The 20,653-nt window shown below is 36.2% G+C and overlaps 4 protein-coding genes across 11 annotated transcripts; 1 reads left to right on the plus strand and 3 right to left on the minus strand.

Moving 5' to 3' along the window:
• The first annotated feature begins 918 nt into the window (after nt 1–918).
• On the plus strand, nt 919–3,423 carry LOC149387278 (B-box zinc finger protein 18-like). 4 transcript variants are annotated; one of them, XM_089624805.1, is made up of 6 exons: nt 919–1,199; nt 1,833–1,929; nt 2,021–2,136; nt 2,225–2,479; nt 2,558–2,690; nt 3,075–3,423. In XM_089624805.1, exons 1-5 carry the CDS (start codon nt 1,107–1,109, stop codon nt 2,645–2,647), a joined length of 651 nt encoding a protein of 216 aa, XP_089480931.1. In that variant the 5' UTR covers nt 919–1,106; the 3' UTR covers nt 2,648–2,690; nt 3,075–3,423. The 4 variants fall into 4 exon arrangements, with proteins under 4 accessions (XP_089480931.1, XP_089480930.1, XP_089480932.1 ...); XM_089624804.1 differs by having other exon boundaries at nt 3,078–3,422; XM_089624806.1 differs by having other exon boundaries at nt 3,120–3,421.
• Nucleotides 3,424–3,963: 540 nt separating this feature from the next.
• Nucleotides 3,964–6,813, minus strand: FBA1 (fructose-bisphosphate aldolase 1). Its single transcript, XM_089623724.1, has 6 exons — nt 6,490–6,813; nt 5,442–5,711; nt 5,264–5,373; nt 5,090–5,180; nt 4,736–5,005; nt 3,964–4,521 (listed from the first exon to the last, which is right to left on the minus strand). Exons 1-6 carry the CDS (start codon nt 6,661–6,663, stop codon nt 4,243–4,245), a joined length of 1,194 nt encoding a protein of 397 aa, XP_089479850.1. The 5' UTR covers nt 6,664–6,813; the 3' UTR covers nt 3,964–4,242.
• Nucleotides 6,814–7,514: 701 nt separating this feature from the next.
• LOC149387280 (uncharacterized) lies at nt 7,515–11,198 on the minus strand. Of its 5 annotated transcripts, XM_089623726.1 has the most exons (3): nt 10,928–11,198; nt 9,311–9,340; nt 7,515–8,416 (listed from the first exon to the last, which is right to left on the minus strand). In XM_089623726.1, the coding sequence occupies exon 3, from the start codon at nt 8,406–8,408 to the stop codon at nt 7,734–7,736; it is 675 nt and encodes a 224-aa protein (XP_089479852.1). In that variant the 5' UTR covers nt 8,409–8,416; nt 9,311–9,340; nt 10,928–11,198; the 3' UTR covers nt 7,515–7,733. The 5 variants fall into 5 exon arrangements, with proteins under 5 accessions (XP_089479852.1, XP_089479855.1, XP_089479851.1 ...); XM_089623729.1 differs by lacking the exon at nt 9,311–9,340 and having other exon boundaries at nt 10,991–11,198; XM_089623725.1 differs by lacking the exon at nt 9,311–9,340.
• Nucleotides 11,199–14,549: 3,351 nt separating this feature from the next.
• LOC149387281 (endoglucanase 24-like) lies at nt 14,550–19,929 on the minus strand. Its single transcript, XM_089623144.1, has 4 exons — nt 19,242–19,929; nt 17,327–17,626; nt 16,292–16,453; nt 14,550–15,335 (listed from the first exon to the last, which is right to left on the minus strand). Exons 1-4 carry the CDS (start codon nt 19,683–19,685, stop codon nt 14,730–14,732), a joined length of 1,512 nt encoding a protein of 503 aa, XP_089479270.1. The 5' UTR covers nt 19,686–19,929; the 3' UTR covers nt 14,550–14,729.
• Nucleotides 19,930–20,653: the final 724 nt, after the last annotated feature.

Here is a 20,653-nt window from a genome sequence, read left to right on the forward strand (position 1 = left end):
AAAAATCGGTGTTTGGCGCTTGTCGCTTGTCGCTTGTCGCTCGTCGCTTGTCGCTTGCGCTTGGCGCTTGTCGCTTGGCGCTTGGCGCTTGGCGCTTGTCGCTTGGCGCTTGGCGCTTGCTCTTGGTGCTTGTCGCTTGCGCTTGGTGCTTGTCGCTTGCGCTTGGTGCTTGTCGCTTGGCACTTGGCGCTTGCTCTTGGCGCTTGGCGCTTGCTCTTGGTGCTTGCGCTTGGCGCTTGTCGCTTGGCGCTTGGCGCTTGGCGCTTGCTCTTGGTGCTTGCGCTTGGCGCTTGTCACTTGCGCTTGGCGCTTGATTTTAGTCATGCGTATTTTTAGCATTTGACTAAATTGTCCTTTTATATTGTAACGTCGTTTTTGCAATTGAGGCGTCGTTTTTACCATAAGAAAAAGACGGCCTAACACTAAAAATTCTAAAAAATAAAAGACATATTATTCTTTATTTTTTTTTCTCACATTCTTTCCAGAGTTCCCGACGACGTAAAAACAAAATGAATTTTCATTTTGATACGTGCCTAAAAGCATGATATCGAAAATACACAGAAAATACATAAATACAAGTTTGTTTTGATATTCATTCTCCTTTTTTTACATTACATATTTGACTTTATATAGTCAATTATTGGAATATTTTAGTCGTAACACATTTCCTCCCAATCAAACACATCATTATAGCAGAAAGCACGAGTGGCAGTGTAAACGACAGAGCGTATGAAATGAAACGACAATAAGTGTCACTCTGTGACTGCGATGGGAATTGAGGATTTTGGACAGATTTGACATTTTTTTTAAGCTTTTATGCCACAACTTGATTGCTAACAAACTTATTCTCCAATTTAATTATAAAATTACATGTAAATGGGGTATTAATAAGAATAAAGCGTAAAGGCCTCTCTCTATAAATTAATTCCATTTAAGGGAATTGACCGTGACGAAGCTCCAATCTTACAGACTTTATTTTTATAATTATTAATAAAATAAACCTCTCTTTCAGTCTTTCTCTCTCTCTCTTCTGAATTGGACTTGTGACTGAGATCGAAAAGAGTTTGGAATTGAATGAGACAATACAACGAAGAAGAAGACGAAGAATGCGAACGCTCTGTGATGTCTGCGAGAGCGCCGCCGCGATCATCTTCTGCTCCGCCGACGAGGCCGCTCTTTGCCTCTCCTGCGACCACAAGGTCTCTCTCTCTCTCTCTCTGATTCTATTTCGTCCACTGTATATGTATGAGGACGATTTTGACTAATTTCAAAGTTTAGATTTTTTTTGGCCATAAATTAGGGAATTTATTTATTTACTGTGTGGTGTGTGATTTTTCTCTAGTTGGCAAAGTGTAAACTGTAATTTTTTTGTTTTTTGTTTTTGTCATTATAGAACTCCAATTATTTCATTTCACCACATATATACAATCACGCAATTGCAAATGTTACATAAGAAGCAGGTTTGTGATAAATAATTATTTGGTGCTGTTAAAACGAATGATTTGCAGTGAATTAACCTTTCTTTGGATTGCTTTCCATTCACCTCGTCAGCTCAAAATGCTAAATTTTCTTAACCATACCTAACATGAATTATTATTATTATTTTAATTGTTTTTTCATTTGCAATTCCAAATCTGTTGAAATTTTGACTTAAAGCACTGCTTGGTGGGGAAGGGATACATAATAGGGAACGGGATTGAAAAATAAAATGTGGTAACTTACTTACTTGTGAAAAATCCATATAACTGTTGTATGAGATCACATCTTAAAGATTTGAAGCTTATTATGGTAAACCAATATCTGCGTTCAATTTTTTGTTGGAATATGCGTAGGTTCACATGTGCAACAAACTCGCCAATAGGCACGTCCGGGTCGGGCTAGCCAACCCCAGCGACGTTCCTCGCTGCGACATTTGCGAAAACGGGCCCGGTATTTTATTTTTTTTAACCATGTTGTCCGACATTATCAACCTTGAGACTACTTTTTTTTTTATATATTTTTTTTATTATGGTATTTGTAGCCTTCTTTTACTGCGAAGTTGACGGTACTTCTCTCTGCCTGCAATGCGATATGATCATACACGTCGGTGGAAAAAGGACTCATAAGAGATATCTGGTTTTGAGGCAGAGAATTGAGGTCTATATAATGATTGATTAATTGTGAATTAATGAGCTCTTTTATTATAGCTTGATCTTGAGTCGTGTGTTCTGCTTTGCATCTGAAGTTTCTGTCGGATAAACCCGGTCATTCAGAGGATCTAGGGCTTCAAGCTCAAGTCCAAGCCCCCGATCCGAACGAAGCTCGAAGAGAGCAAATTGAACCCCCTAACAAGCTTAATCAGCAGAACGGAAGACTCTCTTCTGTGGTTCAAGCGCTGGGAAATAATGTCGGTGGCGGTGAGGATAATGTGGACAATAATATGTACATTGATCTCAATAATAGACCGCGCCGTGCTCACAGTGCAACTTCGAGTAATCAGGTAGATTTTTAGCAAGTTAACTGAAAGAAGGACTTCAGATATTTCTTGTTGCTCAAGTTACTAATTTTCATGCTTCAGGAACAAGGCAGAGATGTTCTCAGCGGCGGGAATCAGGAATCTGTGAGCGTAGTGCCCGTTGCCTTCTTTGAAAGAGACCCAGAAAAGTGACTGAAGTAACACTTTTTACGTCCTTCGCGCTTGTAAAAGTGTGGTTAGTTTCACAGTGATGAGTACATGTGGATTGTTATTTCGAAGTGATTTAATGTGGATCTAATATGTAAGTGTGTCGGGCCTTGTTAACAAATAAAATTAGTATAGGTATTTGAGGAATCAAAGATTTCACTATAGATCTTGATAAACTTTTGTTCAAAATCAAGTGGAGTAGTAGAGTTAAAGATTAGATGTGAACTTGGCTAGTTATTGAAACCTGCGTTTTAGGGGCAGAACCAAATTGTTTAAGGCACATAGTTTTCTTTAAACTTGTTAAATTCGAAGCCTAAACCCCAGGGCATTTGTTTCCGTAAATTACTGAGAATCTAAAATTGCTCAAGTTGTTTCCTGGTTTGAATTAGGTTTGTCGTTTGCAATGTTAAAGCAGGTTAATTTGTTGAAGATAGTTTCCCTCTGATTGAATACGCAGATAGACGGCAAACAGAAGAGCTGTGTAGGTTATTTTCTGTTTTCTGAAGTGTACAACTATTCAGAGTTGATCTAGGTAAAGTATTTATAAGAAGTCAGAGAGGAAAAACCTACCCATACAAGAGAGGGAAAAAAAGAAACCATTTTCCAGGCTCTATGAAAGTGGAAAAGATAACAATTACAAGGATTGTGACACTGTAATGTCGTTCAGTTTTAGCCTAGTTTTGCTCATTACCAATAAGAACTGTTTTCTCACTAACTAATCACACTTCAGGTTGTGATGTGTGTTTTGTATGTGGCTTTCCGTTTCTCTATCATTATTTTAGGATGGGCAGTTCTCTCTCTCTCTCTCTCTCTCTCTCTCTCTCTCTATATATATATATATATATATATATATATATATATATATATATATATATATATATATATATATAGCATCAAGCTGGTGCAAAAGTACTTGATAGGAAAAGTATTTCTGCATTTAGATTATAGATGAGGGTCATATCTTGGACAAGACCATCTACAACTAAAGCAAGCAAAATCAGTTTTGAACTACCTTTATTTTATTTTATTCTAAGATGACGATAATTCTGAGGACCACTCGTTGGCATGGCGTACAAATGGAGGTAAATCATGATAAAGTAAAAGATAACAAGCGCTTTGTGTTTTAAAGGCCTAGAATTGTGCATGTGTTACAGATTCATATGATATTGTAGATATACTGATATGATATGACGGCATTGTAGATATTGAGTTATCATGATTTATGTGGCACTAAATTATTTTCATTTTTTCAACCCTCAAAACATGATGTAAATTGTGAAGCATGGCCAGAAGAACAAAAATGCAAAAACTCAAGCACCGAGAAGGAGTTTGATTCATTGGTACAAAACAACACACTATAACTAAACTCATCAGCAACAAGTTTATTAAGCTGCTAAAGAAGAAGAAAAAAAAATTAACAGAACAAAAATAGTCTTTCATGGGATATAACCAAGAAAAAAAATAGCATTACAAGATTTCAGTCCATTCGATTCCATTAGTGTTTCTTGTTTTGTTTTTGTTTCCCTCTCGTTGAGTAATTTCGATCTACATAGAGCTTGGACAGTAGAGCAACAAAGTGCTTAGTAAACGTAGCCCTTGACGAACATTCCTTTCTTGGCCTCATCGGATTCTCCCTCGCCGGTGTACTTTCCGAGCTGAGCGAGCGAGTTGGCTTTGGCACGGATCATGAGCGCCTCCTGGGCCGCGGCCACGTTCTCGGGCCTGCCTCCCCATGTCTTCAAACATGTGTTCTGCAGCGCTCTCGCGTACGAGAACGACACGTGCCACGGGTTCGGCGCCTGGTTCATCGCGTTCAAGTTCAGGGTCGCCTCGACCTCAGATTGACCGCCAGACAAAAACTGCTCAAATAACGACACAAATCACCACAAAGTTTCACGGCACTAAAAATTTACCGAAGAAAACAAGTCTTGCTAGGTAGTGTTATGTTTTGAGATGGAACGTCATGACACTGAACAACAAGTTCAAATTGTTCATATTTGAGCATGATCTATAAAAGAACGGCAAACATGAAAGGGATTGGCGGATAGAGAGAGAAATTTTAGGATGACTTGCCATGATTCCGGGGACGGCCGGTGGGATTCTCCGGCGGAGGAGCTTGAGGGTGTAGTCGGCGACTTGTTCGGGGGTGGCCCTGTCCTTGCACTCGGCTCCGGGGGTGACCATGCTCGGCTTGAGGAGGATGCCCTCGAAGAAGACGTTGTTCTGAGCGAGGTAGAAGAACACCTCGGCCCACACCGCCTGAGCGACCTCAAAAGTCCTGTCGATCCCGTGCTCGCCGTCCAACATGATCTCCGGCTCCACAATCGGGACCAACCCGTTGTCCTAAGAACAAAACACAAGTTGTAGCATAAGTTACACACAAACATACATTCAAGCTAAATTTGCGTGCTTGGTTTTAGTCTTTACTTGAGAGATGGCGGCGTAGCGGGCGAGACCCCAGGCAGCTTCTTTCACCGCGAGAGCCGAAGGGCCGTTGGGAATGCTCACAACGGTACGCCTGTTTTCAACATCATGTCAAACCTTTTTTTTTTCCTTGATGTGTAAAATCTTATATATGTATATATAAAAAAAAAAGTTTACCATTTGGCGAAACGAGCTCCTTGTTGATAGTAAGCAGCGGAGCGAGAGGAGAGGCCGTCGAGACCTTGGCACCAAGACTCGTCGTTGGAACCAGCTAGGGGAACCAAACCCTACCAAAGCGCGTCACGAGTCAGTACATACCAAACTAAAAAGGTTCTATCTTTTGTGTCTTATATACCTTGTCGACTTTGATGCCGGGGACGATGTTCTGTTCCTTGAGGACGTCGACAATCTTCTTGCCATCAACGGTGGACTGGTACAGAGTTTCCTCGAAGAGGATGGCGCCGGAGATGTACTGGCCGAGCTCGGGGGCCGAGACCAAGAGGGTACGGTAGGCTTGGCGGTTGGCCTCGGTGTTCTCTAGCCCGATCGAAGCCAAACGCTTTCCACACGTTGCATTTGACTCGTCCATCGCCAAAATCCCGCGCCCCGGCGAGGCGACGGTTTTCTGTTGAACAAAAAAAAAAGAGATTGCTTTTAAAGCAAGTTTCTTTCTTTCTTTCTTTTTTAGACACGTGAAACTATCTCCCTGAAAGCGAAATTAGAGCCTATAGCCAAAAGGGTACGTGAGAAAACTAGAAAATTATGAAACATGAAAGAAAAAAATATGTGCTTTTAAACTATGCTTATTTTCTTCTTTCTATACACATTAAATTAAACCATGTCAGTGAAAGCTAACTTAGGGGCTTGAGCCAAAAGGGTACATGAGAAAACATGTAAACTATGTAAATGATGAAACATGAAGAGCGAAATTATGTGCTTTTGAAGTATGTTTCTTTTCTTCTTTCTATAGACCTGAAACGTGTCACTGAAAGCTAGAAAACATGAAGATAAGAAGAATTTAAATCTATGCTCGTAAAGTAAGTTTCTCTCCTTTCTACACGCATCAAGCAATGTCACTCAAAAACAAAATAAAAAACTTAGACGCTTAAACCAAAATGGGTACGTGAGAAAACATGAAACATATTAACATAACATACGGTTAAAGAAAGTTTCTTCCTTTTACTCTCTGTAGACATGAAATTATCTCACTCGAGTCAAATTCAAAGCCCAACGTCAAAAGGGTACGTGAGAAAACATGAATTCATAATACACTCTTAAGTCTTAAGAAAGTTTCTTCATTTCCTCTCAGTAGACATGAAACTATGTCACTCGAGGCAATTTCAGAGCCCAAGGCCAAAAGGGTTACTTGAGAAACAAGCATATTCATGGAGTTTGAGACGTACCGCGGTCTTGACGAGCTCGTCGTTGTAGGAGCCAGCGCGGACGGAGAGGGCTGCCGGAGCGGCGGGGTGGCACCGGACGGCGGCGGAGGCCGGCCGGAGAGTCTGGCCCTTGACCCACTCAGACTTGTCAAGCACCGGAGCTGACTTGAGGAGAGAAGCTGATGCTGAGGCCATGATTGATATGAGTCCTCTCTTTTTTTCTCTGCTTTCTTGCTTATCTTATCTCTCTCTCCTCTCTTCTTGACAAGCCTTATTTTTTTCTTCTTCTCTTAGAGCCTCTTTTTTCTTACCACAAGTGTAGCTCTACATCACTCTTGTGTTTTTATACTTGTTTGTTGCCTAGTGGTGGTTTGTTTCGTAAAGAGGATGGCTAATGTGAGGCTGCCCTGAGATGGCCACTCCTCTTATGACAAGTGGACGATAACTTTGCTGACTTGGTGCCTCTGTATATATGTGTGATGAACGGAGTATTTTTTTTTTTTTTTAAATATAATTTAAATTTTCATAGAATCGGGAAAATAAGAAAACTTTTTATTTATTTTGGTGCCCTCGAGTAAGTGACAATTCTGTCGCTCTTGGGCTGGCCATATGAGATGAGAGTCCAAACAAAAAGAGGTGTTTAGGGAGATTCCCTGTGGAGAGGAAAAAAAAAATGTGAGGCTATGAATAATCGCTCTTAGTCTTAGTGATAAATGGTTATGGTTTAATCATGAAATTTTGGTCATTCTCGCCAACGATTGACGATGTCCCACGTCGGCTATGGTCCACGTCACTGGGAAAGCATGACACGTCATAATGTGGGACCAATAAGTCAATGAACAGCGCTGAATAGCAAGTTGCATGGTCGTTTTTCTTTCAGTTCCAACTTGTGGTTTCTATTCAAATCTTGCTTTGTGTAGTTTCGTTCAAGTAGAGTTCATACTTCATATTAGCTTCCAAATCCCAGTCCTTTCTTTTTTTTTCCTTTTTTTGAAGGTATTATGAGGCTCAGAAGAACCAAAAATTATATACACACATCAAAACAGTGGACAGAAAGTAATCAAAAGTTAACATTGATTCAGCCTTCCAAAACATTATGAAGATTGTATAGCAGAAAGGACTTGAAAACCAGTAATAATTAAATGTCTGAAACTGTAATCGGTCAAAATCAGAAAATAAAGGAGTTATTAACACCCAACAGATGTGATAATGTACTCGTTAGATTTAATTTATTTCGGGTTTTTCTTTTTTCTATTTTCGAATACCTAAAGACTAGAATCGGATGAGCTCAAAGAGATCTTAGAGACTCGATCGATCACATCATCAATTGACACCGATCCCAGATCTTCCCTTGCCACCGACGCATCGCCTGCAAGGACGTTCTTCAACTGAACGCCGAGCTCGTTCTCCTCTGCCGGGATGTTCAAATCCCAGACCCTGAAGATCTCGTCACCATTCGGAGGCTCTGTCACATCCACCGCCGATTCCGGATCGCTTCTCAACGAAGCAACAGTCTCGGCCTCCGGCTCCGACTCCTCGCTGTAGCTCGGAAGAAACGGATTTCGATGGAAAGACAGTGGTCTCTGATCGTTCACTTCTTCCTCGTCTGGACTGAGATTCAACGGAGTTTTCGAAGGAGTGTCTTCAGACGCGGCATCCAGTTTCCTGAGCTGGTTTGGTTCTTCTACAACCATCTCCTCGGCTTCATTTTCTTCGTGAAATCCGGTCTCGGAGCTCATAGCGTTCGACAACGTGGCTTTCATCGAGTCCCACTTAGTTGCGGAGATTTCGGGTTCCTTGATGAGGCAAGAATCTATCCAAGCGACGTCTTCCGGGGAAAGATCTTCTCCTGATTTGTCGTCATGGACTTGGGAATCGGAAGAGAAAGCCGGCGGTGAAGATGCAGAGTTTACTGAGCTCACTTCATATTCCATAGCCATGATTACGCCTGCAAAACGACGATCAGACAATGAGTGTTTGTGAAACAGAAAAATGATATGGACCTGAATGAAGAAAAATCCACAACCTTTTTCTCATTCCTCTGATGAATATACTCAAACATGGTTTCTCAAGTTAAATCCGTAAGACAAATGTACATCTTGGCTAATAAAGGAACAGAAATCATTTGAAAACATCTTAGTGAAACGTAGTCAAAATAAAAGTAACTTTATTATGTTTAAAATATAATAATATAAAAATTGTTACCAAAACTTGTTGTGGTCAAAGAAGAAGTACACCAGAGGCTAAAGTAATCTGTAAGAAATCAGTTTTTGTGGCATGCTTAAAACAACTACACTGAGGGTCACTGACATCAAAATGCAAAAAAGGTATGAATTTTGAATGGGGAAGCACAGAAAGAACTTATCAGACTTTTTCAGTGCAAGTCTATTTCTTTCTTCTTCTAACAAGACATTCTCTGAGTGGCAAGTAATATTTCATAAAAATAACGTGGGACATTAAGATTGAAAGTTCAGCTGTATTTCTTTTCAATCATTTTTATCCTACTTCAACTGTCTAATTAGACTCGCCGAAGTTCAATACTTGGAAGAAAAAAAAAACGCTAAAAAGATAAAGTTCTAACATTTAGTTTGAAATATTGAACACTAATTATGTGACTAAGTGTCTCCGTGGATACACTATTACATCGAACATTGGCTTTTAACTCGTGCATAAACAATTTGGATCCTTGAGCAAAAAAAAAAAAAAAAATTATGAAAGTATGTTTCGAATCACATGGAAGTTTTTTTTACAATATTAATAATAATATTTAGAATTACATATTCATAAAAAAATAAAAATAAAAAAGTAAAGAGTTGAAAGAAAGTACAAATAGAAACTCTACCTTCGATCGTTTTGGGGGAAATTGAAAACCCTAATCAGAGAGAGAGAAAGAGAGTCACAGAACCAACAGGTGTACGAGAGCCATGTGATTTGAGTAAAAGGTAAAGCTATACTGTACCGTTAAAAAGGAAAGTAAAACAAATAATATATAGGTAAAAATATCGAAAACGCTGGGAAAGGAAATCGAAGTCAATATTTTTTTTACTTAATTCTTTTTTTCCAAGGTCAATAAAGAATAAGTAAGCGAATTTCAGAATAATCTAACAATTTTGAACTAAAAAAAAAAGTAGAATAGCTAAAATTTCACTGTCAAAACAAAAATTGGCGTCAAGATTAAAAAAATTTAACGATTATTATAAACAATGAAAAAAAAAATAATCCTAAGATCAATTTTTTTTTAATTTGATTATTTCACATTTTAATTATTATATTAATTCTAAATAAACTTTAACTATTTTGTAAATTTATTACTATTTACAGATTATTGAAAGAGAGAATAAAAAATACCCTAAAAAATAAGATAACCACATCATAAGTCCAGTACATGGAAGAAAAACACGAAGAAAAAAAAACGAAAAAAAAAAAAAAAGCAGTCGTAGTTCAAGTTTTATGACCACGCCGTATTTCGGGTATGCATATTTAGAGTCCCCAAAATTAGAGCCAAAAGAAAAGGCCCCAAAAACATAATTACAAGTCCAAAAATCCATTTATGGAAAGTCCTATATTCTAAGAAACGATTCTCAAAAATCTAGAAAGTAAACTACTTTGGGTATCAACAATCTAGGAGAAAATCCTAATTTCAAATCAGAAAATTAACAACAAACTAAAAATCCCAAATTTTGGCTTAGAGGCAAAACAAATCATGAAAAATCAATAAATACGCAGAACTTAAATTGAACACTTTAATAATTGATAGATATGTACAGATTAATTTTATTATATAATAGAGATCGATCGGATCCAAAAATAAATAAATAAAGACACGCCTCGTAAATGGATTTTTCATTTGCTATAAACCGATACAAAATAAACCACCACAACTATATACACAGCACGATAATACAAATTCCTCACACCTGGAACGAATAGCACGAACCAAAAAGCACATAAAGACGGCCAAAAAAAATTAAATAAATAAAAAATAAAGAGCATTTAAGTTGAACCAGTTAAACTTCAATTCAATGTTTAACAAACTGAAACAGAGCTTAATAAGGACAAAAAAAAGGACAATTAAAAACTGTACCTTCGTTTTTGAGCAATCGAAAACCCTAACAACAGAGAGAGAGAGAGAGTGAGAGAGAGATAAGGAGAGACTTTGCTCGTCCGCGATTCGTGTAAAGCCGTTTATTTATAGCTCGTATTGCAAATAATAATCATATTGATAAATAAATCAATAAAATAAAATTAGAATTAAAACAAATCAAAAGCGTCGCGCCGATTGGACAGCGAGAACCAGAAGAGCAAATCAAAACACACACACACACACACCAAGTGTTCGCCAAAACGACCAAACGAACTCGGATTCGCAGAGCTCAAATCAACCGAGCTCGCTCTTCAGGTCTCGCCAATACACACACATACATACACACATATATATAAGAAGAGAGGCGAGATTTACATATACGAATACAGGGCGAGAAGGACAGAAGATTCCGGCGATTGGATCGGAGAAAAGTCGTACCGAGAGCGTCTCCGATTCAGTTGATGCAAGGCGGGATCCGATTGATTGATTGATTGAAGAATGGGAGAATCGAAGAAGAAAAAGGAAATGGGTGGTCATTCGTTCAGATCCCGACCTGCACCAAGCGAATTAGAGTCGGCCGGTAAAAATCACATCGTCGCACACACAAAACGCGTAACACGTCTCTCTCTCTCTCTCTCTCTCACCCTTCAACGCACCCTTTATTCCCTCTTTTTTTCTTCTTTTGCTTTTAAGCCCAATCTGTACCCAGCCCATTAAAGGGGCCCATTATAATCTTGGGTTTTATTTCGATCCGCTAATTGAGCCAGCAGTTTGAAACTGCGTACAAGTATTACAAACTAATCACAAGAATAACTACTCTAATTTTTTGCACAAATTACTTTTTTGGAGTTACAAATGATCATTTTTATATAATTTTGGTTTAATGGCGGTAAAAATACTCAATGTTTACCAAAATGATACTTGCAAACTTTTTTTAACGATTTTATTTAGTGTTTTCTGTTGTATTAATTGTTTATTTGTCTTTATTTGTGTCAGTAAATTTGTTTCAGACGTCGGTGGAGTCGAGTCGGTTTCGTTCGCGGTGGCGAGGGTAAAACCGTAAAAGACGAGCAGAATCAACAGCATGGTCAAATCTCAAATTTTGTGTATGGATTTTGATGATGACTTTTTTTTTTCTCTTTTATTTCGCATTGAATGCAGTTGCAGTGTATATGTGGATATAATTTCCATGTTCCGCGCGAAATCTGGTTGATTTCAAATGTACTTTCTTATTTAATTCAATATCTCGTCTATTTAATGGATGGTATATAATAGTCTAATCAGGCCGATTAATATGATTTATTGGCGATTCCACAAAATAAATCAGACAATAACTAATTTTTCAAAATTAAATTTCTGATTGGGTACTCTACCACTTTGTCCAAATATTACTTTTATAATAAATTTAGTTTAAAACTATTTTTTTTAAATAATAAGTTATTTTTAGAATTTTCTAAACAGATATCAATATTATATAGTATGGTTATCTACTCAATAAAATTTTAAAAAAATCCGTATATGGAATCACTTGAAGCATTTTGCAAGAGCAGAAATATCCGCTACAATAAGACTAGTTTTTGTGTTAGAACAGTTCTTTGTCATGACGAAATTCACCACCACTTCACAACTATATTCTTTGGCGAAGCTAGGAATGATCGGGCACAATTTTTTTTTTTATAACAAAATTAAAGATACAAAATATATAATAAAATTATCCAATTCAATAAAAATATTACAAATTTTCACGACTAGTTCTCAATTTATGAAAATGTTGCATACTAACTTCATTATCAATGCAATCAAAAATTTATTTCTCAGTATATATATCTAAGCTTTCGTTCAACCACTGATCTCAAATACGATTGCACAACTTGGTCTTTACGAGATGCATTCCAAAAAAACAGTCGTTCGACGCTAGCAGTAGCAACAAGCAAAATCAATGCCAATGTCAATAATCGGTAGACTAAATTATATACCTTATCTCTTCCCATTTCAACCATTTTTTTTTGTTGCAAGATGAATAATCCCCTTAAAATCTGAAAACTATAGACTTGAGTACATATCAACAATAATGTTTTCAAGTTGATCATCAAGTGCCATTAGTTCAATTGCAGAAAAATCCTTGTCGCAAAAGACATCGAGCGGAATAAATAGACGACCCTAAGCGAACACAATACTCGGTTTTGTCTTTATTAGATTGGTTTTTGAAAAATGTCGCAATATGTTGCTTCAGATTCATCAAAGCCATACACTTATCCCAAGCATAGTTGTGAACACTATCAGGGCCACCGACATGAACTTTCAACCTCTTTTTATTCTTTTTTCAATTTGAATATCTTTTTTCCGACAAAAGAATCACCGCTCTACTTGATCCCCATTATTTTCCTTATAAAGATAACACATGAACAAAAGAGTGCATCTTTTGCTATGCTATACTCTAACCAAGTAGAATACTCTTGAAATCTTCATGGGTTGAATTTTCTAGCTTTCGTTCCAAAAAAAAGTTTTTTGAAAAATCATGATTGTGTTATTGACAAGGACCTTTTAGCATATATTTTTTACGCACATCATCTTGATCATTAACACGATAATTCATAATTGAAATCTTTAGTTCCGGATCGATAGAGAGCTCTTCTAAGTTGACCTCCAATTTTTTACTTCTTCACTTCTCAATTTGTATTGCACCAAAATTATCATAAACTATTAGATATGTCCTCTTTACGCAAAATGACCATGATTTCCGCTACCAACAGTTTCAATTCAATCGCAAAATCACGTTGACTATGTGCCTGAAATTTTCTATTTGTCTGTCAAGTTATCTAGAAGATTATAGTTCCACCATTTCAACGGGCCAAAGGATGTGAATAGAGTTGGATACATGATTTTTAATATTTCAATTAAGTGTTGCTATAAATCATTACGAAATCATATCATACATTGTTAAACATAAAATATAGAATAATCCTCATATTATGAAAGAGTAATTGGTGTGTGTGTCACACAATCTTATCATCTCCCATGTCCCATCCGTACAGAATCGTCGACATTTTTTATGCATGTAAAAAACCAGTGCACCAACCAATTGGCGTGGTGGTCTCACATTTTAAATTGAAACTTTAATTCTTCATTTTATTTTCCTTCAACTGTTTGATGGAACTCTAAAAGTAGTTTACATCTCAACCATCAATAAAAGGTCCCAAACCATTTAGTCCACACATAGACACGGGGAACAAATATCACTCGAGATTTGTTTTTTTTTTTTTTTTTTTTTTTTTTAAACTTGAAAATATATCACTCTAGATTCTGGACAGCAATCACAGCATGGCCTGTTTAGTACTATTATTTTTCCCAAAAGGAAAAATTAAACATCATGGTACGGTACGGATGGTAATATGGTGGTACACTATCTTACGAGATCTACCATAATTAATATATATATATATATATATATATATATATATATATTACACATTATACATACATACATACAAAAAGGATCTCGAAACTACTATCCATATGATCTTCTGACCATTAATCATACAAGAGTGTTCAATCTTTAAATTGATGATTTTGGCCTATTATATTTTACTTTCGTCAAAGATCTTTCTTATAGAATAACAATAATGGATGCTCTTTTGCATCGTTGAACTCTTTTGAATATAAATAAATAAAGAAATTATGAAACGTTGTTAAAAAATAATACTGTATTTCAGTCATGTCTACCAGCAGCACGAAACACCACGTAAGAAACGATTACAAAGGTTTTCAATATCGATAAAACTTACAAGGATATTTTTTTTGAAGTTCAACCATAATAAAATACTTAGTTTAGGTGATAATGGAAACATGCACTCTGAAATTTAAAGGATAAAAGTATACCAAAAATGAAAAAAAAGAGGACTCCGTGCCACTGAGCAATCACGGATTAGGATCTTCTTTAGCAAAGAAGTCACAAGTCTTTGTGAGTCAATACCCTCAAAATGTAACACTAAAAAAGAAAAAGAAAAAAGAGCCTCTTCCTTCTTGAGTCCCACCAAGACGAGAGACGTTTTCATGTGTGATATTTTTTTTTTCACCACACATACTTTCAATTAATTATTTGAAGCTATTACTATAATTTTGGCTACATAAAAAAATTTTAGCCCTATAAAATGCTTTTTGTTCACCATTTTCCTCTTTAAGGATTTGGATTGGAGGAAAAATAAGCGAGAACCCCTACGAACGGCGCGTTTATGTAGGTCGTTGGCTCCGACTTCCTAAAATCAGCACGATCGTCCTCATACACGTCACTTTCGCCGGGACCCCCAACCACGGCCCCGACCAACACATTAGGGTTAGGATTAGACGTATTGAAGTACGGCGTGCCTCCCCCGCACGGGATTGGATTCGGATGGTCCTTGATCGAGGGCAACGAGGATCCACGGTGGTGGATCCTCTTGGGGTACGAGTCCCCGTACCCGACCATGTAGGACATCCCCATCGGATTGTCGCCCAAAATGTAGTCGACCTGCTTCTTCGCCTGTTTTCTGAGCCAGTTGGGACTGGCTTCGACGTTCCCGCATTTTAGGGTTTGTGACGTGCTCTCCAAGTAATTGGCGTAGACGAGCATGAGGAAGGATATCGTGGTTGAGTGTTGCAAGTTGCTTCCTCCGGGGCGGTAGATTAGGCCTCCCGGGGTGTATTCGATGTGGGAGGACGAGGATTCGGGGACCAAAGTGCACATGAAGCTATCCGCGGAGGACTTGTAGGATTGAAGAGAGTAAGTTTTACCTTCCAAGACTTCCTATAACATCAATAACGGCTAAATATGTTATAGATGTCAAAATACAAGCACTTAAATTTTCTAGGTAAAATATTAGTACACATGTCTACTCTTTTATAGGTGTTTAATTTATCTGTCATATTTGTTTATTAGTCTCATATTTTATAGGGAATAACACATTTATACCCTGTGTTTTAGTGAAATGTCGAGTTTAACCCTCAGTTTTCAAAAATGTCGAGTTCATACCATCTGTTTAACTTAAATGACGAAATTATACCCTCTGTTTAACTAAAATGACGAAATTATACCCTGAAATGAATAACAGCGTCACAAATCTCCCTTTCATTGATATTAACTCTTATATAAGAAAAACCAAATCAAATATAAATCAGTGCCCTAACTTCCAAATTCTCAATAAAACAGAGGGTATAATTTCGTGACACTGTTGTCTATTTCAGAGTATAATTTCGTCATTTTAGTTAAACAGAGGGTATGAACTCGATATTTTTGAAAACCGAAGGTTAAACTCGACATTTCACTAAAACACAAGATATAAATGTGTTATTTTCCCTATTTTATATAAGCATTCAAATTGGAAGAAAGCTAAACTTGAATGTGGGGACTTCTTTTAGGGAAGAAAATAAAAAAGGGGAAGGAAAACCTAATGAAAATACATAAAAAAAAAAAAAAAAACTTATTAATTAGTTTATGATTTGGAAAAACAACTATGAAACTTGTATAAAAAAAATAGGACTCATAATTAAACATGGAGCCATAAAAATATGTATAATAATTTCGGATGGCCAACATGAATCCTTTCACGTATATATCAACATTTGTATGGTCTCAAAACAAACGAAATAGCTTCTTCCTGTGCATTTACCCTAGCTAACGATTGACTAAAATACATGGAAATATAACAGTGATTTCAATTTTAATAATAAAAAAGAAGGTTGATGAATAAGTATATAACTAACCTTAGAGACAAGGACATTAAGGCCAGCATGTTTATTGTCCCACCCAAATTCATTGATATTTTCCTCAGCGCCAAGAGTTTTTCCATTGTTTTGAATATAATCCAAAAATGCACCACCTTGCGTCGCTCTCCTCAGCCATGCTGCCCCCCATAATAACTCATCCTGTCCATTTTTTTATTTACAACATTTATGAAATTAAGTAAACGAATAAAAATATCATAGCAATATAACTAACCTACATGACCAATTTAATTAATTGTTTATACCACATATTAGTCAATTTATTTTTTCAATGACTTAGCAAGTTAAATAAAAAAAAAAATTAGTTGTTTATTTCGTTCTACCTCTACTAATATTTTTTATGTATACATCTTCTTAGATAAGGTTTGCCTTAAGAATTTAGAAGTCCCAAGAAAAGTATAAAATTTAAGGCTCTACAGAAAAAAAAAATATGATGCAGTTGAATTGATAGAGTTAGATTTAATTTTTTAAATGTAATAATTAAGGAATTAAGTTAATTAATATATATTGATATACATCTTGAGAAAAAGTTAGTGTAGCAACTTTGGGCCTGAGAAGTCTAAACTTGCACCTGACCCACATATAGAGTCAGGGAAGGGCCTCAATAGATAGCATATGATCCGTGAACATATTTAATATTTCTATTAAATTTTAAATAATTAGTTAAATAACTTATTGCCACAACTTATGAAACATTCAATATATTTTCAGTTACAAAATAATAAATCTAGATGCAACCAGTCCATGAACTATTACGAGAGGCATTTTATTCCTGTAATAGTTATTAGAGTAAAATTATTATTAAACTATTGATTTTGTAGCATTATAGTATTTTCATTTATTAATTTTTTTTATGAAATTCAAAGCTATCATATTCATACATATGTTCTAGCTTATTTAGCTGTTTAATTCCATTAAAAAAAATAAAGAAAATTTGTTTAACAAGAATTAAAACGAGCACAAAACTAATAATTTATAAATCAATAATAAGTTAATTAAAAGATAATGACTTGCCTGATAACCATCGAAATCACAGTAGAAAGGACAAACGCCACTCCTAATATTGGCGTTGTCGCTGTAAGCTCCTCTGTATGTGTCGGCGTACTCGAAGGCTTTAACGGCGTTTCTCAAGAGCGCGTCAGCGTACGCGCCGTCGTAGGCCCTGAACGCCATCGACGCCGCCGCAAGCGCCGCCGCGGTCTCTCCGGCGACTTCCGACGCGGGGCTCGGCGCGTCGACGGCGTACACCGTCCGGGCTGTGTCCATGTCCTCCGGCCTCTCCCAGCAGTTGTGGTCTATTATTGGGTCTCCCACCTTAATTTATTATTAAACGCATGTTACAAAAAATATATATAAGTAAATGACTAAAATACCCTTACGCCACTTGAAAAGATGATTATTATTTATTACAAATATACCCTTTAAAAGATTACATATAGGAAAAATGGTATCAAATAGTTATTTGAAACTAATTAATTAGCAAAAGAGCAAATGTTTCAAATTTTCAGTAAAATAACTAAAGTTAAATTGTCAAATATTTTTTTAACATCAAGATTAATTTTTTTGACAATTATTATAAATAATTTATAAGTTTCAAAAATATTAATCCTAAAATTAATTTTGTTTTTAAAATCTGATTATTACACATTTTGACTATTTTTCTAATTTTAATCAAATATTAACTATTTTGTAAATTCTTAACTTAAAATCGGCTATTTAGCTTACACTTGTTTATAGATGGATTTGTTAAAGGATACAAGCTTAAAATATTGATGACTAAAATACCCTATGAAAATTCAAGATTTTCCAATCTTTTTTGGATGACGTATGCAAATGGCAACGAGAGTGGATTGCTTAAAATGACCCAAAAAAATGACTACGATGTCCTTTGAGAAATGGACCACAAACTATATAGTTGAGACTTGACTTGATTGAGTTTTTTTTTTCGTTTATAGACTTTTCTTTTGTAAGTTTTCAGAAGTGACCTATTACAAACTCTCATAGACTACTAATCTAGAATGAGACTGTAGAGAATTATAGCCCAATAATTTGATAAATGAAACCCAATGAAGTAGTTTTACTTTTACTTTGACCATCTATCTACTATATAGTAATAGTAGCAGTTATTTTTAGGTTTTTTTAGCATGTGACCATGATTCAATGAATGAATAATAGACATAAAGCTTCGTTAAGAATGGAAAGCTTTGATAATTTTTTTTTTTTTTTTTTTAAATAAGTCTATACGTTTTCAACCTAATAAGGTCAATCATAATTAGTGATGAAAATAAATGCCACAAAACGTGACAAACTGATAACCAAACCCTTGAGAATCTGATCAACTTTGGAAACGGATGAGAGTTGTGAATGACAAAAAACATGGGCTGATTCTCACTTCTCGAAGCTCTTGGCATTTTCATGCATGCATTTAGTGAATTAAATATATATATATACACCACGTAAAAGGAGTTTATAGTTCCAAAAGAAAACAAAATCAAGTGTTTAGTAAATAAAATACAGTATAAAAAGAAACAGTCTTTTGATATTCGGATAAAGCTTGTGAAGAAGACAAACACTTGTTCACAGATAGCCACATTTCACAATCCCATGACTCCACCAAAATTTCACGGGTTTGGTTCAACTAAAACAAAATAATAAATAAAAAAAACATCTCTTTCTCTCACCCACTCATGCCACCTTGTACAATTCAACATTTATAAAATTTTCTACCACAACAAACAGAAATTAATAATAAAAAAATGTAATAACAATAGCAAAAGAATGGCGCTAATTAATGGATGAGTGGACAAACGAAAAATGGTTGGTTTGTTTTTTATTTATTTATTTTTATTTCTTTCAATTTTGACAACAACAAAAGAAAATGCATTTAATAATCAGTAATTAGTCAAAAGAGTTTAACTTTTTTTTTTACCTGCACAAAAATTCGGTTGGGCAGCTGAGAGACAGTCTTGAGCAGGTAATCCGTGGCCCACCGGACCGCCACGAGGGCGTTCCCGCGCTCATCGGACGGCATAGAATCCCCGAACTCGATGACGCTCCACGATAGCATCGTGGTCGTGAACGCCATCGGAAACCCGAACTTAACGTTGTCTCCGGCGTCGTAATACCCGCCCGTGAGGTCCACGTTGTAGGTCCACCCGTCCCCGAGCCCCGAGTGGTCCCGCCACGTCATCCTCTGGAATCGAGGCAGATACCCCGAGCGCTGTCCCTCGAAAAACAGTATCGCTTTGGACAGCGCGTCGGGGTAATTATGATGTCTGACGTCACTGGTGTCTGATTTTGCTCGGAGAGTTAGGATTGAGACAGTGATGACGATGATGATGAGGAGAGAATTGAAAGGCTTTTTGAGAGCCATTGTTGGAGAATAATGGGAGTGAGAAGAGAAGTGAAGTGAGTGCAATTGGTATTTGGGGTTTTTGGGAATCTATATATATGGAGTAGAGGTTATATTTATAGGCATATATATATGTATATGCGCCGACAGAGTGAAGGGTTAAACTCTTCAAGGAGAAGCAGTGTCAGGGAAATCACATGGGGTTTGCCAAAGGAAAAAAAGTGAGTGTTGTGCAATGCAAATATGTGAGTGAAGAGAAATTTTTTCTACCATGAAGAAGAGAAGAGAAAGGGTTTTGTTTTGTGGGTCTTCTCTTCTTCTTTTGTGGGTCCAGTATGTTGTTTATGGGAAGGTGATTCGAGTGGTGTTTTGTTTTTGGGTAATAGTTTTTTTTTTTTTTTTTTTTAGACAAAGAGGGAGATGAGAATGTATTAAATGGCGTTATATTACTTTTAATTGTGATAGGAATTTGACAGTTTATGAGAGTTGTCAATTTGTAATTACCATTTAGTACTTTCTTTTTAACGTTACAGCCAGCTAGTCGTCGTCATCTAGTTATAATTACACAAAAAACTAGTGCATAGAGAAGTTTACCATTTCTCAACTTTAAGGCCTCGCCTTGAATATAAAATACTTAGACAATACACTGTAGCTAATAAAATTATGATTTTAAAAAAATAAATCAGAGGCAAAAAAAATTTGTTTGTTACTACAAATACAACGAATTGTATGCGTATGCATGTACACGTGGTAAAACAAATTGTGTTTGTTATATAATTCATTTGAGTATTAAAATTTTAGGCAACTGAAAATTAATTAATTGTTTTTAGACAATTAAAAAACAGTTAAAACGGGTAATATTGGAAGAAGAAAAAAATTATATATATATATATACATATTTCTTGGACCGTTGGATAAAAAAATCTTCAAAAATTTCCATGCTCAAATAGAACGGAATGTTCCAACAATATGTTCATATTAATAGTGAG

This window comes from Urtica dioica, chromosome 8 (assembly GCF_054948205.1).
Source record: "Urtica dioica subsp. dioica isolate 48M chromosome 8, U.dioica_male_clone48M_v1_H2, whole genome shotgun sequence".
Taxonomy (NCBI): Eukaryota; Viridiplantae; Streptophyta; class Magnoliopsida; order Rosales; family Urticaceae; genus Urtica; species Urtica dioica.